The 16,297-nt window shown below is 34.6% G+C and overlaps 1 protein-coding gene across 3 annotated transcripts in view; it reads left to right on the top strand.

The window, feature by feature from the left end:
• Positions 1–2,693: 2,693 nt before the first annotated feature.
• The window catches only part of LOC150099381 (phosphatidylinositol-binding clathrin assembly protein LAP-like), a 289,787-nt gene continuing 276,183 nt past the window's right edge, over positions 2,694–16,297 (top strand). For all 3 annotated transcript variants that reach the window (XM_090404459.1, XM_090404460.1, XM_090404458.1), the window contains exons 1-2: positions 2,694–2,949; positions 14,354–14,496. In XM_090404459.1, coding sequence (XP_090260585.1) covers positions 2,820–2,949; positions 14,354–14,496 — 273 coding nt within the window. In that variant the 5' untranslated portion in view covers positions 2,694–2,819. The remainder of the gene's footprint in view (positions 2,950–14,353; positions 14,497–16,297) is intronic.

The raw sequence follows: 16,297 nt of genomic DNA, 5'->3' as shown, positions 1-16,297 counted from the left end.
AACATGCTCAAACCATGAGTTTGCGCACGCATGCTTCTTTAGGGAATTATTTCTTAAGAGCCACATAAACCCATTTCCTTTTGTCATTCCCTTTTATGTTCTTAATAATTGAAATCTTCCATAATAATTACTTGCCTTGTGCATACGGAACTAATTTGACATTGCATAGCATCTTTTAATCTATTTTTTAAATGTGAATCTCGCTGGCGAAAGGTTGTAAATCTTTAGTTTATTAATTAGTATTAATACGTGGGTAGACTAAGGGGGTAGATAAGGATTATGCTTAATTCTATATCTTATACTACAATAATGTGGTGGTTTACTAGTGGTGGTGATCGGCGATAGATGACGTTGGTGTAGCCAGTTGGTTGATTGAGTTGGTGGAGACAGAGCTGTATAGCAGGTGCCCTCCCTCAATGAGTCTTTAGACTCCCTGGAGATGTCAAATAATAATAATAATAATAATAATAATAATAATAATAATAATAATAATATACGTAAACGTAATATTAGAATAACGCTCATCTTATACTACAATAATACCATATCTACTTTACCTCCCAGAATCTGGTTTATCGTTCCTCAAACCAGATGCAGAAAAACACATGCATTTAACATACAAAATACAATGACCTCGTTGCCGTAATTGATTCTACAGTAATTTCAAACATCATCAACCATGACATGAATTAATGCTTTAGTTCTTTCAGCCGTATATTAATTCAAATATTTTCTGCTTTTTTGATGACAAAATCGGCTTAATTTAAGAAGATGGAAAGATAACTTAGGACATCACATTATCTGCCATGACCCAAGCCTTTCTTAGGTGCTGAAAGATCTCAAAATCGTCTCAAGTTAATTAAAACAAAAATAGTAAAGTTTGATAGTTACTTCTGCAATGGAATAATCGGAGGAAACCGTATTAGATACATCCAGCAATACTGCATCCTATATTCTTATGTAAGTAATGAGAGTATACAATGGTGACACAGGAAAAGAGAAAACATTGTTCAGGGTTCTGAGCTTGGTAAAGACCTGACCTATCAGAATCACTTTTAGCAGCATAGAATTCCTCAGAGAGCAAAATTGCATGTCTTAATAATACTTGCAATTCTTCATCACTTTAAAATTTAAGAAAACAGAAACACGAATCACAAAAAAAAAAAAAAAAAAATCAACTAACAATGTTAGATTTCGGATCTTTCCCCATCTCAGGTAATCACCTGAGTTGCCTTTAATTAAGTGAGGAATGAATTTCATCTCTTGGTGCGTCCCAGCACAGCGCTATTTCAAGCATTTTTTCAAGCCAACACAGTGGCTTGAAAAAGTTCTCTGTTTGTTCGCTAGAGCTGATTATGTAAGAAATCTGAATAAAAATATACAAATAAAATAAATCCCTATCACACCCACAGTAGTAATGTACTGTAGATTTACAACCTTTTGTGGGTGTCAGTCAACAAGGTTATGACCATTCTCGAGCTAAAAAATTATTCCCCTGAGTTTTTGAGTTACAAAATCGTTATAAAGGTTATTGACATCATACACCGGATTTAAAACCTAGGTCTTTCCAGACAAAGTTGTAAAGTTGTCGATAGTTAGTGAGGCTTCCTCCAGTAATTAGTTAGATGGGCGTACACCAAGTAATGAAATTTATCTACCACCTAAAGGCAATCACACACATCCATATTGATACTTGGATTCGAACCCACAGCTATTTGGAGATCGAATAGACCATCCATTCTGCCAACAAGCAGGCAAATATTACCAGTTTGAAATGGAACAGCTGTAATACTGCATTTCATATTGTTTTGCGATAATTTGTGCGTGTGTCTGTGTGTCAAGTTTTAAGTGTTGCGGGTTTTATTTTTATAATACTGAACTTTGCTGTCCTAATGGTATCCGTCGTGCTATCATATCTGTAGCGATAAATATTAAAATTTTCATTACTTGCTAGTTTTAATGCTTGATAGTCAATCACTTAATGAAGCTAGTCATTAAAGGAACTGAAAGAGAAATAATACGTTTTCTACGCCAGGACGGTATTTTGCATCGATTATGTGAAATAGAGTGAATCACGCAGTTGAATAATACATCGACTGTTACTAAATAGATAACAAAGCATAACAGTTAGGGAAAAGCGAAGCATAAACACCAAACTTTAATAGCTAAGCAAAACATAAATCAACAGTTTTTCGAAATTGGCGGCCTCTAGAAATTAGCAGTCCTAAGTGGATGCTTAGCTGACCTATGTCTAAAACACCGGCTTTGATCCCACAAGACCAAGCCCACATTCATTTATATTAAGTTACCTAAACGAAGCAGAATCATTTTACGTGTAAAATATACAAGCAAACTTGAATTTCTTTCCGTTTCTGGCTTATTCAGGGTTACGAAAATTATTTATTTATAGATATATAACGAAATATTTCTTTATGGAAACTTCGTTTCTATGCATATATTTTAATCATGCATTTAAAAATACATGAAACTGGTATTTTAGCTATACACAGTCTGTTTCATATATTTTTTGACAGGTCAAAAAAAAAAGGAAAGAAAAGCATGATATTTTGCTTCACTTTATGCTAAGATTTGAATCTTTGTTAAAAAAAAAAAGTTTCAGTATTCTCTGACGTCACTGGTACACACTTCCGCTGTGTCGGATGGGGAGGGTAATAAGACTTCAGCAGCTGCCGGTGTGTTGTTTGATGTGAGTGCTGCATTGATTGTGTATAAATTGAGGAGGTGAGGGGGGGGATTTAGAATACAGATGTATGACTAATGAAAGAATTTACAACCTGTAATATAGCAACTGGTAAAATATGGCTGGACAAACGTTGAACGATAGACTAACAGCAGCAAGATATGCTTTGGTTGGGCAAAGCTTGGCACGCGTTGTTTGTAAGGCAACGACAGAAGAAGCGATCGGGCCAAAAAAGAAGCACTTGGATTGTAAGTAGGCTTAACTACAAACCCCGATAAAATAATTTTATTATATAGGATTAAGGTTATCCCGTCTTGAAGACTGTAGTAAAACCGAGCGACTACCTACAAATAAATTTTACAGCCGTATGTAGTTTGAATACTGGTCGGTGAATACCATGCTTATATCGGCTCCGCATACGAGCTCTCGCCGGAAAGAAAAACGAGAGCAGGACCTAGATACACACACACACAGTTAATGTCTAGTATTATTAAGTTTTAGGAGGAAAAAAAAATAAAGAATATAACAGAAAGTATACCTACTTTTACTATATTCTCATTTCTGTTTAAATGAATCTGCAGTGCTGACCCATCTCTTGTCAATGAATTAAATAATTATTTCTTGTTTATGTCGGTTGGTTTCAAAATAAATAAATAAATATATGATCACACTTATGCCATGCACCCCTTTTTTTTCTCTCCCAGTTCAAAACGAATGAAATAAAATTGCTATGAACGGTTTTACCTATGCGGCTTATTTTAACTCCCCTACTGTTATTTTGTCTCATCCATAGCGGCTGTAAGAAATGAAGTGGAAAATTTCAACTACAGGCATAATTACAGGCGTCATCAGTGTTGTGTTAAATCCACTTTAACCTTTAAGTGTGTGAGGATTAGATCCCTTCCCTTGTAAAAAAAAAAAAAAAAAAAAAAAAAAAGTTCTGTGCTGTTAATATTTTGATGCTTTAGCCTATAGAGTTAGTTCATGTGTGTGCTATATAACAGCAGATAGATTTGAACATCTAATCACAGTAGAATAATAATTAAAGACAGTCCCCTTAATTATTGATCTTAGTTTTATCTTGATTATCTACTTCATGCTTGACTAAAGTAGATAATCAAGTAGGTAACCACAAATCCTTGTGGTTACATTCTGAGGAGATTGCTTCAGTAATAAAACTAAAATTACTCTTGTAGCATACTCTGCTGAAACTCTAATAAGGATTAGCCAAAAGAAGTTTAACTTTTTTCATTCCTACAGCCATTAGTGAAAGTGGGTTAGTCATTTCTCCTATTTGTTAGGTTTGTCGTTATTTCAGATACCTTGTATGAATCTACAGTATCTGGAGTCTTTTGTGATATAAATATATATCTAATAATAGATATTTACTATGGAGATATCACGAATCTTGTATAAAGATCTTTTTATAAGAAATTTTAAAATGAAGGCGTAAGCTGGTCTTTTACAGACGTGGAAGGGCTTATCTTCCTGAAAATGTTTTTTTCAACCTGAAATTTAAACCATTTAAACATTCAACCTTTTCAGATATTTTTTGCAGGTTGAATGTTTAAATGGTTTAAATTTTTAATTATTATTTTTATGGCTCCCACATGAAAGATTGCAAACTTATATGGGATTTTTTTTTTTTTTTAATTTTTGTAATTTCAAAACAGATAAACCTGCCAAAAGAACACAGTTCACAGACATAAAATACACTGGCCTCATAGTCTTAGTTGCTTTGGCTGTAATTTCAAGTAACTAACCTGGTCTGAGATGTTGATGATGTCCATAGATAGATGCATACAATCATTATCTTTGTTTCATTTTGGTATACTTACTCAATTTATATGAACTTTTTAAAGTGAAATGGATATTGTTTGTATGTATGGCACTTTAAACGTATATGGATTCTTGGTAAACATTTCTATGTAACCTTATGTCAAATTTTGTATCTGCAATTTCAAAAGGAATAATCACTCTCAGGATTCATTTGCATCGGAGGTACTTTTATTGAAATGCAAGCATTGAAAAAACTCGAGATTGAAATGAGCTGATTTGGACTAACATAGTAAGACGGTCTAAGCTGTGTAGTTGTAGAAATCGTCTAGTTTTCAGTCATTTATGTATGTGAATAACATGTAGAAGCTTATATTAGTTAGAATAATGTCTTAGAGAGTGACATAAGTCATATCAAGTAAAAAAAAAATGGGAAAAAAAAGTTGCAAACAAGCTGAAAAGTAGAGAAATAACTAAAGTGATTGATCATTTTAATTTCAGGATAAAACAACATATGGATTGTGAAATGTCTTGACTTTCAGATGGTTTTTGAAATGTCAGATGTGAAGACACATGAATAGTCTTCATCTGAATGCAGATGTGAAGACATCTTGGAGACTTCATGTAAAATAAAAATCACATTTTTATCTGTTCTTTTTTGAGAGTGACAAGGAATGACAGGTTTTTACTGCCGTTTTTTTTTATAAATTACATGCATTCTATTCTTGAGAGACACTTGTGACATTAAATTAAGAAGATGGAATACACACAATTGATCATTCATCAATTCAGTCGTTCATTCATTGATCAATTCCTTACATCCTCGTATTAAGTTTACCATGGAAATTGAAAAAGAGTAGTCATCCTCCTCATCCACTCACTTTCAGGTATTCTGACAACAACAGGTTACAGAAAACCCACTTTTACTGGATAATACATTTTCAAACAATCTGCCCATCATCCTTATCAAAAAACAGGAATCATAAAATGTTTAATTCGAGCTAGAACTAATTGCTCAACTCCCCATGAATTGCAGAAAGAACTTTTGACTATCAAACATCACATGAAATTAAATGGCTTCTCCGGAAGAAAACTACACATCTGTTCGATTCCTACAATCCAATCCAGAACAACAAAGAATCAATACAGAGTTCCAATTCCATATATTTTTGGGATTTCAGAACCAGTTTCAAGAATTCTGAAGAAATATGATTTAACAGCCACTTATATCTCTATTAACAAAATATCCACCTATTTCCCTCTCTTCTAAAGATAAACGCTCAACTATGTCTCTGCTTGGTTCCTTGTAACTGCAATCTGTTGTATTTTGGACAAACTGGATGCTCTATAGAAAAAAGAATATAAGAACTATTATACATTCTTAACAACAAATCCGATGCAAGTCTGGATTGGTGCAGCACGGGATAGAGACAAGCCACAACATTCTCTGGTCCAAGACTCGCCTTCTACACAGATGTTGCTATAAATTCGAATGCCTATTCAAAGAGAGTACTGAGGCCTTATTTCAGTGCCCTAATTTGAATCGAAATGACTATATATCCTTGTCAAAAATATGGGAAAGTTTAATCCAGATAACACACTAAAATTATTTTTTATTTTTTAATTGAGACCTTTAATTCTTACATTAGTCTAATGTTATCTGTAATTGAATTTATAAATTAAGATTGTTATATGAAACTGTGAATTAATACCTATAATTTATTCATCACCCTGATGAAATTTACCTGTCTTTAATGCTTAGCAATGTAATATCACGCGGGCTCATTCTGCTTTTGAATGATCAATTGTTTGTATTCCACCTTGTAAAATCTTTTCCTATCAAGCCACTGAAGATAGTGGATGAGGATAGACTGAAATATCTGGCAAACATTAAAATATTCTTGTGTTAACGTGTTTATTCTTAAATTACATGCATATGCACTTCATCGGCTAAGAGTATATACAGTTCATGTAGGGGGGGGTAAGAGGAAATTACTATTGGTGGTGGATGGTGTTGTATATTGATTGTAGTAGGTGTAATTGAAGGATTAAGTAGGAGAGACTGAATTGTGCTTAATGGAGTAGTGTGTTCTCCCATGAGGAGTCCTTGGAGACTTCACATAATAATAAAAATCACATTTTTACTTGTTCTTTTTTGAGATGACAAGGAATGTTTAGGAGTATATTGTTAGCATGGTGCATGATGGTTTAAATTTTTATTATTTTTATGTGGCTACCACATGAAAGATTGCAAACTTATAGTGGGATTTTTTTTTATTTTTGTAATTCTTTATTCATACCAGACATGGAACTTTTTCAAGCCACTGCAGTCATCCAATAAGTAGGGACAGTGGTCTTGCACTGTGTGATGGAATTAATTTCCTGCAATTGCAAACATCCATGTCCATGGCAAAGTTTGAACAACAGCTTGATGGTTGGAGAGTGGATATACTAACTACTCAGCCAACCATGCTGGCAGTTTCATGTTGGTGAGGGAAGTTCTACAGTATTTCAAGCAATTCAAATTTTTTTGAATTGCTTGAAATACTTTTTTTTTTGCTTCCTCCTTTCTGATGTTGATTTTTGTGCCTTTTTGATTAAGAGGTAATAAGAGTACTCGAAAGAAATTTTTAGATATTACATATAATTTCAGTGAATTTCTTAATCGCACTTGCACTATACTTATGTGCTTGATATTCTCATGTGCATGATTTTTTTTTTTTGCACATGCTGTGAGAATGTGACTATCACATCCATAAAATATTAGCAGAATTTACTACTAATAAAACAGTATCTTTTCTGATTGTGGTTAACTCTAATGAAAATTGACTGGTAAAAAAAAAAAGGTTGAAAGATAAACAATGCAGACTTCACAAATTCAAAGCTTTTTTCTCCTTGAAAAAAAAAAAATCAGTATATATTTTGACAGGGAGGGAATTGAGTAGTTGAGTTGTTGTTAAAGGGAGTGAACTTGGAGAGGGATACTTAGCCAAGTCTGTGTTGCATAATTTACCAGCTCGTGTTGTACATGAAGCGGCTAAAGAATTGTTAGTACCCTTGACCATTTTGTTTAATTTGAGTCTTGGGTCTGGGTTAGTCCCGAGGGGGTGGAAAGAGGGGAAAATAGTTCCACTGCCTAAAGAAGGTTCCAAGACTGCTGTTGTAAATTACCGACCGATTAGCATATCAGGAATCGTTGTTAAGGTCTTGGAGAAATTAGTCAAGAAAAGAATACAGGATTGGATAGATGAAAATGGAATATTGTATGGAGGACAACATGGTTTTGTGAAGGGTAGATCATGCCTCAGTAATTTGCTCACGTTTTATAACACAGTGATGGCTGAACTGGATAAGGGTAATGGGTTTACAGTGATTCTACTGGACCTTGCCAAGGCCTTTGACAGGATACCACATGGAACTCTAATCAGTAAACTGGAGCAGATGGGAATGGATATAGGGTTGGTGAGATGGATAGGAGGGTGGTTGAAGGAGAGATACCAGAGAGTGGTTTATTCAGGAGTTGAGTCCAAAAGACGGCTTGTGACTAGTGGTGTGTGTGTGCTGCAGGGCTCTGTTCTTGGACCACTACTTTTCAATTTGTTGATCAATGATATAGGAAAGGATCTGAGAGGAAGTGTTCACTTGTTTGCTGATGATGCAAAGTTGGGTAGAGCAATTGTGAGTGCGCAGGATGTCAAAATTTTACAGGATGATTTGGATAGTTTGGAGGACTGGGCTAGGGAAAATGGATGTCAATTTAATGTGGCAAAGTGTGAGGTTATGCATTTTGGGGCAAAAAGAATAGCAGCAGTATATCACATTGGTGGAACTGTACTCTGGGAAATTGAGGCCAGGGATTTGGGAGTGTTGGTGGATAGGGAGTTGAAGTTTAGGGGGGGGGGACACATTGCAAAAGTGGCTAAATCAGCTCATCAAATCACTTGGCTTCTGAAAAATACTTTAACAAGCGGAGACAAACAAGTTATTGTTCCTGTATCGAGCCTTGATAAGACCCCATCTAGACTACTGTGCCTAGATATGGGTGACAGGGTTTCTTTTTGATGGGGGGAGGTGGAGAGGATCCAGAGACGAGTGACCAAGATGATAGCAGGTCTGTGGAATGAACCTTATGAGAACAGGTTGAAGATTTGTGGGTTGCAAAAATTGGTTGATAGGCAGAAAAGGGGTGATATGATTGAGACATTCAAATTACTGAAGGGTTTCTATAAGATTAATCCAGAAGATATTTTTGAGAATAGGACTGGTGGTGGGAGGACTAGGGACCATACATGGAAGCTGGGCAAGAATGTGGTTAGCAGGGGGTGTTAGAGCTAGGTTTTTTACTTGGAGAGTGGTGAATGAGTGGAATAAGCTGCCAGAGTCTGTTGTGGGTGCTACGACCGTGAATGAGTTCAAGGCGAGGTATGATAGATACTGTGTGAATGTCGAATAGTTGTTCTTGACATGATGTTAGGGCCTCCCTCGATGAGTCTGTCGACTCCTTGGAGTTGCCCGGAATAATAATAATAATTTTTATTTTGAGGTATTTCAGTATATTAAAGGGTTTCATATTATAATTGAGTGTATGTATAATATTCTAATTTCATTTCATCAACTACATATTCCAAAAAGCCTGTATAAAGGTTCTTTCACATCCTCTTTATAAGAGGATGTGAAAGAACCTTTATACAGGCTTTTTTTTGGTGGAAAGCAAGTTAGCTTGTCTCATATAGAGGTAGTGGCTAGGTTTTTCATCCTGAAAAACAGGCAGACCAGCCAGAGAAACATATAATTTATAGACATAAGAAACTTGCCTCATAGCATGGGCTGCTTCAGCCATAATTTCAGCCACCCAATCTCAAGCAACCTACCCAAAGAACATGTAAACTCTGTACCTTAATAGTTTTTCTTGCAGTTGTAACTTTAACCAGTCCATTTTTGATTGTTCTGGTTTTTTTGATTTGAAAGTCCATATAAGGATTCTTCCTCGTCACGACGAGAATTGAACCCAGGTCTTTTCCAATCAAAGGGCGCAATGTTCCATTCTTCTTCCAATTGCCCTATGTTGGCTACTTTTTTTTTTTTGGAATTTAATGTGAATATTATCCACAATTTTTTATCTACAAATAGTTAAAAATTTTAAATCATATTAATGGTTTTTAAATATAAAATATTGTCATGCTGCATTTCCAGTCTGAGATGTTCAAATTTTATAGAAACTCCTTTGATCCTTCTATTAATGTCATTTAATCATTGTTGGATGACCTCTTCCAGTGTGTTGTTGACTAAATAATTGTTCACTGTTATATCACTAGTTTCACAGATAGTGATCTTCACTTGTATAACATTTGAATATGATATTGACAGCTGCTAATTAAACTTCTAAATTCTTACATGACACCCAATTTATCATTTAAGATTCTTCAAAGTATGGTCATTAATATCTACTTATAATTGAAAAAGTAAATTTTTCAAAATTATAATTTTCAGTATATTAAACTTCTGATGATAATTAACACCAGACCTCCATAGTCAAGACTCATCACAGGAAGCAAACACTGTTACACACAAAGCCCTTCAAAACATGCTTTAAACTCATTCAATGTATCTGCATTCACCACAATCTCAGGCAAAGCATTCCACTGATCAACCACTCTCCACATGCATCCCAAAGGCCAGTTATGACCTTAGAACATACCTGGATATCTTGGAGATAGGGATGATTGATGATTTTAGTATATAATACTGAGTTTAAAATGGTGCCAACAATTGAATGTGATTTAAAAAAAAAAATATAGCAGATAAGGATCAATAAGTGTGCATGTAAATATGTGATATAATGGCACAAATAAATGAAAAGAATTAAGAGACAAAGAATCAGAACTATGAATTATGACAAAAAGTAAAAACTAAAAAACAAGTAATATATGTGAAAAGCAGCAGTATGAATGTGTGATGGCCATTTTGAAGAAATGGTCATCAGTTAGAAGGTGAAACCTCATTAAAACAAAGCCCATATAAAGCCTCTCATTTGAGAATCATCTGTGATCATTTGAGAATCAAATGATCACAGAATTGAGTTCAATTCTCATCATAAGAGAAACTTATGGGCTTTGAGTTTTGATCCTCTGTCAGATGATTTCACTGATGAAATAGCTGGCATTCTCACAGTGCTGGTTTTTCAATGTTTTTATTTCTTACTTTTCCATAATTCATAACTTTTGATTCTTTCTTTTAATTCATGTCATTTATTTATCATTACTGCCATTTCATATTTCCTTGCACACTTATTGATCCTTATCTACCACGTTTTTTCGAGTTATGTATTTTTGGCACAATTTTTATATATCTAGGTATGTTCAAATTTCTACTCTTTGTAATACATTTAAGATTTTCATTTAATTTTCACTTCTTCAGCATATCCTCTTTTCAGCTGTATGTTTTCTGTATTGCATTAGTGACTTTATATTAAGTTTTTTTTTTTTTATCAGTGTTTATTTAACACAGTTGACAGTGGATTGCATAAGTTTATAGAAATGAAGATGCATTTGTTACATTTATAAAGTCACCTCAGATTATATACAAGAGAGCAGAAATTAAAATGCCTATAAAAATAATAATGCAGAAACTACATTGAGAAAGTGATTGGATTGAGTTGTTGAAAGAGGGCTAATTAATTGGAAAGCTCCTTTGGATAGCATTGTGCATTCTTAGGAGATTTTGATGCATCATTCAAAATGTGAGAAAAGTATTCTAAGGACAGATGGATTTGGAATTTATAGTATTAGGAGTTGTGCAGGCAAAACACGGCATTTTTGAATAAAAGAGAATGCCTAGTTATTGGTGTCCTCTTTGATATGATTGGCTAGGAGATCTGGTATGAAATGAAAGTGAGATCCATATTAGCAATCATTAATTAACTGGTGGAGACTTCTCCAGATGGAGAAGAAGTTGGTTGTTAATGACTTTCTTGATATTTTTGAAAGATTTAAGTTTTATTTATTTTGGAAGTTTATTTTCCACTTGGTTAGACTATAATAAATTTAGTTTTAATCCTTTATCCAAGTGTAAGCAAACAAAGTTTGTGCCTGAAGTATTTTCAGGACTGAGGCAACTCGTAGCAAAGGTGGACCAAGCTCTCATCACTCCCTGTCTCAGTATCTCCCATAATGCAAAGCACATCTCCTTGCAGAAATGTATAATGCTATGCATTAAGGGAAGGGCCACTACCCAAACCAGTTTCCATCTTTATTGAGGTCTCGTCAGTGGGAGCCAGACCCAGAAGTGATACTAAGGCAGAAGCAATGGAGAGGTCATATTTACTTATACAAGTTGCCAAAAGGTGTACCACCTTATTATTAAATTACTCTGGATTTAGAGAAAGATGTTGGAAGTTTATTTTCCACTTGGTTAGACTATAATAAATTTAGTTTAATCCTTTATCCAAATATTAACAAACAAAGTTTGCACCTGAAGTATCTTCAGGACTGAGGCAACTCGTAGTAATGGTGAACCAAGCTTTCATCACTCCTTGTCTAACCAAGTGGAAAATAAACCTCCAACATCTTTCTCTAAATCCAGAGTAATTTAATAATAAGGTGGTACACCTTTTGGCAACTCGTATAAGTAAATATGACCTCTCCATTGCTTCTGCCTTAGTATCACCGGGGAAGGATAATACGAATACCCTTGGAGGGTAATGGATGGCAATGCTGTAGCCAATGAAGTTCTAACTGAGGCTCGGCTATTGCTGTTACCCTCTTGCCATGATCAGAGCTTTAATAGCTCAATAACACCTTATCCCTACACTGTCCTCTACAGATAACGAGGAAGATGAAAAGCATTCTTGCTTTGCCCCTTTAAGCCAGTCCTTATAAGGACTTAGTATCACCACTTCTGGGTCTGGCTCTCACTGATGAGACCTCAATAAAGGTGGAAACCGGTTTGGGTAGTGGCCCTTCCTTTAATGCATAGCATTATACGTCTGCAAGGAGATGTGCTTTGCATTATGGGAGATACTGAGACAAGGAGTGATGAGAGAGCTTGGTCCACCTTTACTACAAGTTGCCTCAGTCCTGAAGATATTTCAGGTTCAAACTTTGTTTGCTTACACTTGGATAAAGGATTAAACTAAATTTATTTATTTTGTATGAGGGTTTCCCCCTTTCCTCCCTCTTTACTTAGGAATGGGTTGAGCCCTCCTAATGTGGGGTTAAATATTTTATGACTGTAGATTCGTGTGTGTTTATGGGGCTGGTTTGCCTGTTTTGAGGGATGAAAAACCAGAGTTTCTGGTTGAAAAAAACCCTCTACCTCCATATGAGACCAGCTAACTCACTTTTAGTCGAAAGAGACCAGAAAAAGGTTCTCATATCATGTATGGGAAATCAAACCCAGGTCTTTCTGACCATAGGGATTCATCTATACCGATTGAGCTATGGAGGTTCTAGGATTTAGGTGAAGCTAAGACATCTTTTGGTGGTTGAAAATTTGATGGCTTTTTGTGTGTGTGTGTGGCAGAGGGAGAAACAGTGGGAAAATTAGGTAATGACTTGTTTCTGTATTGTTGGTGAGTACCAGAGGTATGGCTGTTTATATAGGTGATAGAGGATATGTGCAGGGAGCAAGTGTTTTGCATTTGATGCTTTCAAAGCCAGACTTGGATTTTTATTTTTATTTTTTTGAACTGGGATTTTTGACTTGAGCTATTTTTACAGGCTGAATTTTTATCTTGGATAGCCTAGCATACTTGTTGGAGAACCAAAAGTTGAATAGTTCTTGGTTTTGTGTGGAGTAGGGAATGAAAGCTCTTGTTCCACAAGGATTATTTCAGTTTCGGAAGGAAGTGTTTAGTTTGAGAGAGAGAGAGAAAGTAGAAACCATAATCAGACCATAGAAGAAATATGCAGAAATTCCATAGCGCATCGCTCTAGAATTTCTAGCACTGTTGTGCCAGAGGACATGAGGCTGGGATTGGCTGGCATACAGTAAGTCTATGGAAAAGGAAACATGGACAAGTTTACTTGTGGTTGAAGTTGACAGGAAAAGAGAGAGAGATAACATTTGTATATAGAAGGAGAATTGGTTAAGAAAGGCACATGGTGTTATATCTGGTATTCTAGTTGGTAGGTGAACCATTGGTCAGGTCTCATTCTCTAGTAATAGATAATAATTCACCCTCTTTTCTAGCTGCATCTGTAAAAGTTAAAGAAGGACGCTAGTTTCAGTTATGAACGTTGAATTCTACAAGGAAGATATCCTTCTCCCCTAGGATGTTGGTCTCATATGTAATTCATCTACTGCCTACATACATTCAGATGCACATTCAAATCCAGTCTTGGTGGGATGATATCCACTTGACTGACCATGTTGACATACATCAGAAAATTACTGGACAAACTATTCTGATGAAATAGCTAATCTAAAAATACTTTTTGAGAGTCGTTTGAAACCTTAATTAGGAAATTAACACAAAATGAATTTTTAGAAATATACAGATTTAATGTATTTTAATTTGAGAATAAGTTATTATTATAATAACTTATAATAATAAGTTATTATTATAAGTTATTATTATAAGTTAGTAAGTGGTTATTACCAAATTAATGAGGAAGAGATTTTTCATAAAGTGGAGCAACGAAGACAGGAGGATAGCAAGAGGCTATTCTTGAAAGCCATATAAGAAAGGTGTGAGTAGGATTTTTGCATAGGGAAATTTGGATGATTGGAATGTATATTTACTGATAGTGTGAATGCTAAGATGATGAATGCGTTTAAGGCACAATTTGAGGCTTTATAGATGACGGTGAGATCTCCCACAATGAATCTTGATTTCATGGATGTCTGAACATTGTTATTTTTTTTTTATTTTTGTAGATCTTTTGCATTGCACCAATGAGCCTAATGTGTCCATACCTGAACTAGCAAATTTGTTAATAGAAAGGACTCAGCATTCTTCATGGGTTGTTGTGTTTAAAACTCTGATAACTATACACCATCTAATGTGTTATGGAAGTGAGGTAAGATATAGTGATTTTCCTTTTGTTATAGTATTTATGAATTGTTTTCATATGAAGTATTATACTTAAAATATTAACTTTATAGTTAAATTTTCATAATAAAATAATATCTACAGATTAAAAACTTAGTAATATTCATGGGGAAGATACCAGAAAATTAGAAAAATGCTACTCTTATACTGTTATTTAAAAAAGGGGACAAAGAAGTAAAGAACTATAGACTAATTCTCTCTACTCTGTACAAAATTCTCACAAAAGTAATAACAAATAGGTTAACACCTCTTCTAGACTCAAATCTACCAGTAGAACAAGCAGGATTCTGTAAAGGCTTTAACCACAATTGATCATATTCATGCAGTAAAACAAATAATCAGAAAAAGCAGAATAAATCCAATTGCCTCTCTGTTTAGCCTTCATTGATTATGAAAAAAAGCATTTAATTCCATCAAAACTAACGCAATAATCAAAGCACTCCAGAATCAGGGAGTTCCTAGAGAATATATAGACCTCCTTCAGGCAATATACCTCACTGCAACAGCAACAATTCAACTTCGCATGAGTAGCAATAAAATATCAATGGAGAAAGGTGTCCGACAAGGGGAGACTATCACCCAAAATCTTTACAGCAGTCCTTCAAGAAATATTTAAGTATATAAACTGGACAAACCTTGGTATAAAAATTAATAACAGAAACTTAACACACCTAAGATATTCAGATGATATCATAATTTTTGCAAATACTCCAAAAGACCTTAATATAATGATAGAAGACCTGTATCATGAAAGCAGAAAAGTTGGTCTAAAGATAAACAGAGAAAAAAATAAAATCATGTTTAATCATTTTGTAACACCAAAAAGAGTCTCTTCATATACATACTTAGGTCATCTCATTGATCTAAGCTGTGGACTCCAAAAGGAAATAAATAAGAGAGTTCAACTTGCCTGGAAATTTGAAAAGCATTTTTCAAAACAATGATGTCCCACTCTGTTTAAAAAGGGAGACATTTAACCAATGTATACTTCCAGTCATCTGAATTGGTTGTGAAACAAAAGCACTGGCAAATAAATTAACAAAAACTCAAAGAAAAATGGAGAGGTTGATGCTAGGCATCACATTAAAAGATAAGAAGCGAAACAACCTGGATAAGAAGCCAGTCTCGCATCACTGACATAATTTTTCACCACAAGCGGCTAAAATGGAAATGGGCCAGACATCTATCCAGAAGAGAAGATGAACGATGGAACCATACTAACGAATTGGATTCCTAAAGAAGGGAAACGAGGATGTCCTAAAAGAAGGTGGAATGATGAATTGTCAAATTTTGTTGGGGAAAATTGGTCAACCATTGCCAAGAACAGAGAAAGGTGGAAAGAACTGGAGGAGCCTTTATGGCAACTTGTTAATCTTTTTTTAAATTTTTTTTACCATGCATTATAGTAAAGATACTCATTGAAAATTGTTCGTTTTAACTGTTTTTTGGAAAATATCAAAACATGTCTATTTCTAAATGAGTAGATGATGAAATAGAGCTTCTGTAGCTTTGGTTTTGATGCTGACCTTTTGTTTGAAAAGACTTAGGTTTTGAATCCATCTTGTCCAGTGGTATGGTTTTCTTCCCAGATACCTAAATTTTTCATTCTATAATATTATGCAGAGAGGATTTAACCACCCTGTTAGACCATTAGTTTTCACAAAGCCAGTTACTTGGTTGTGACAGGCTGTTGAACCTAACATGCAAAAATAAAATGGGAATGTTTTTATTGAAAAATTTATGAACCCAAGCAGCTATATAAGTTTGTC

This window comes from Typopeltis vanoorti, chromosome 14 (genome assembly GCF_054136105.1).
Source record: "Typopeltis vanoorti isolate ZY-2024b chromosome 14, IOZ_Tvanoo_1.0, whole genome shotgun sequence".
NCBI lineage: Eukaryota > Metazoa > Arthropoda > Arachnida > Uropygi > Thelyphonidae > Typopeltis > Typopeltis vanoorti.
This window is presented reverse-complemented; position numbering and strand designations above follow the sequence as displayed.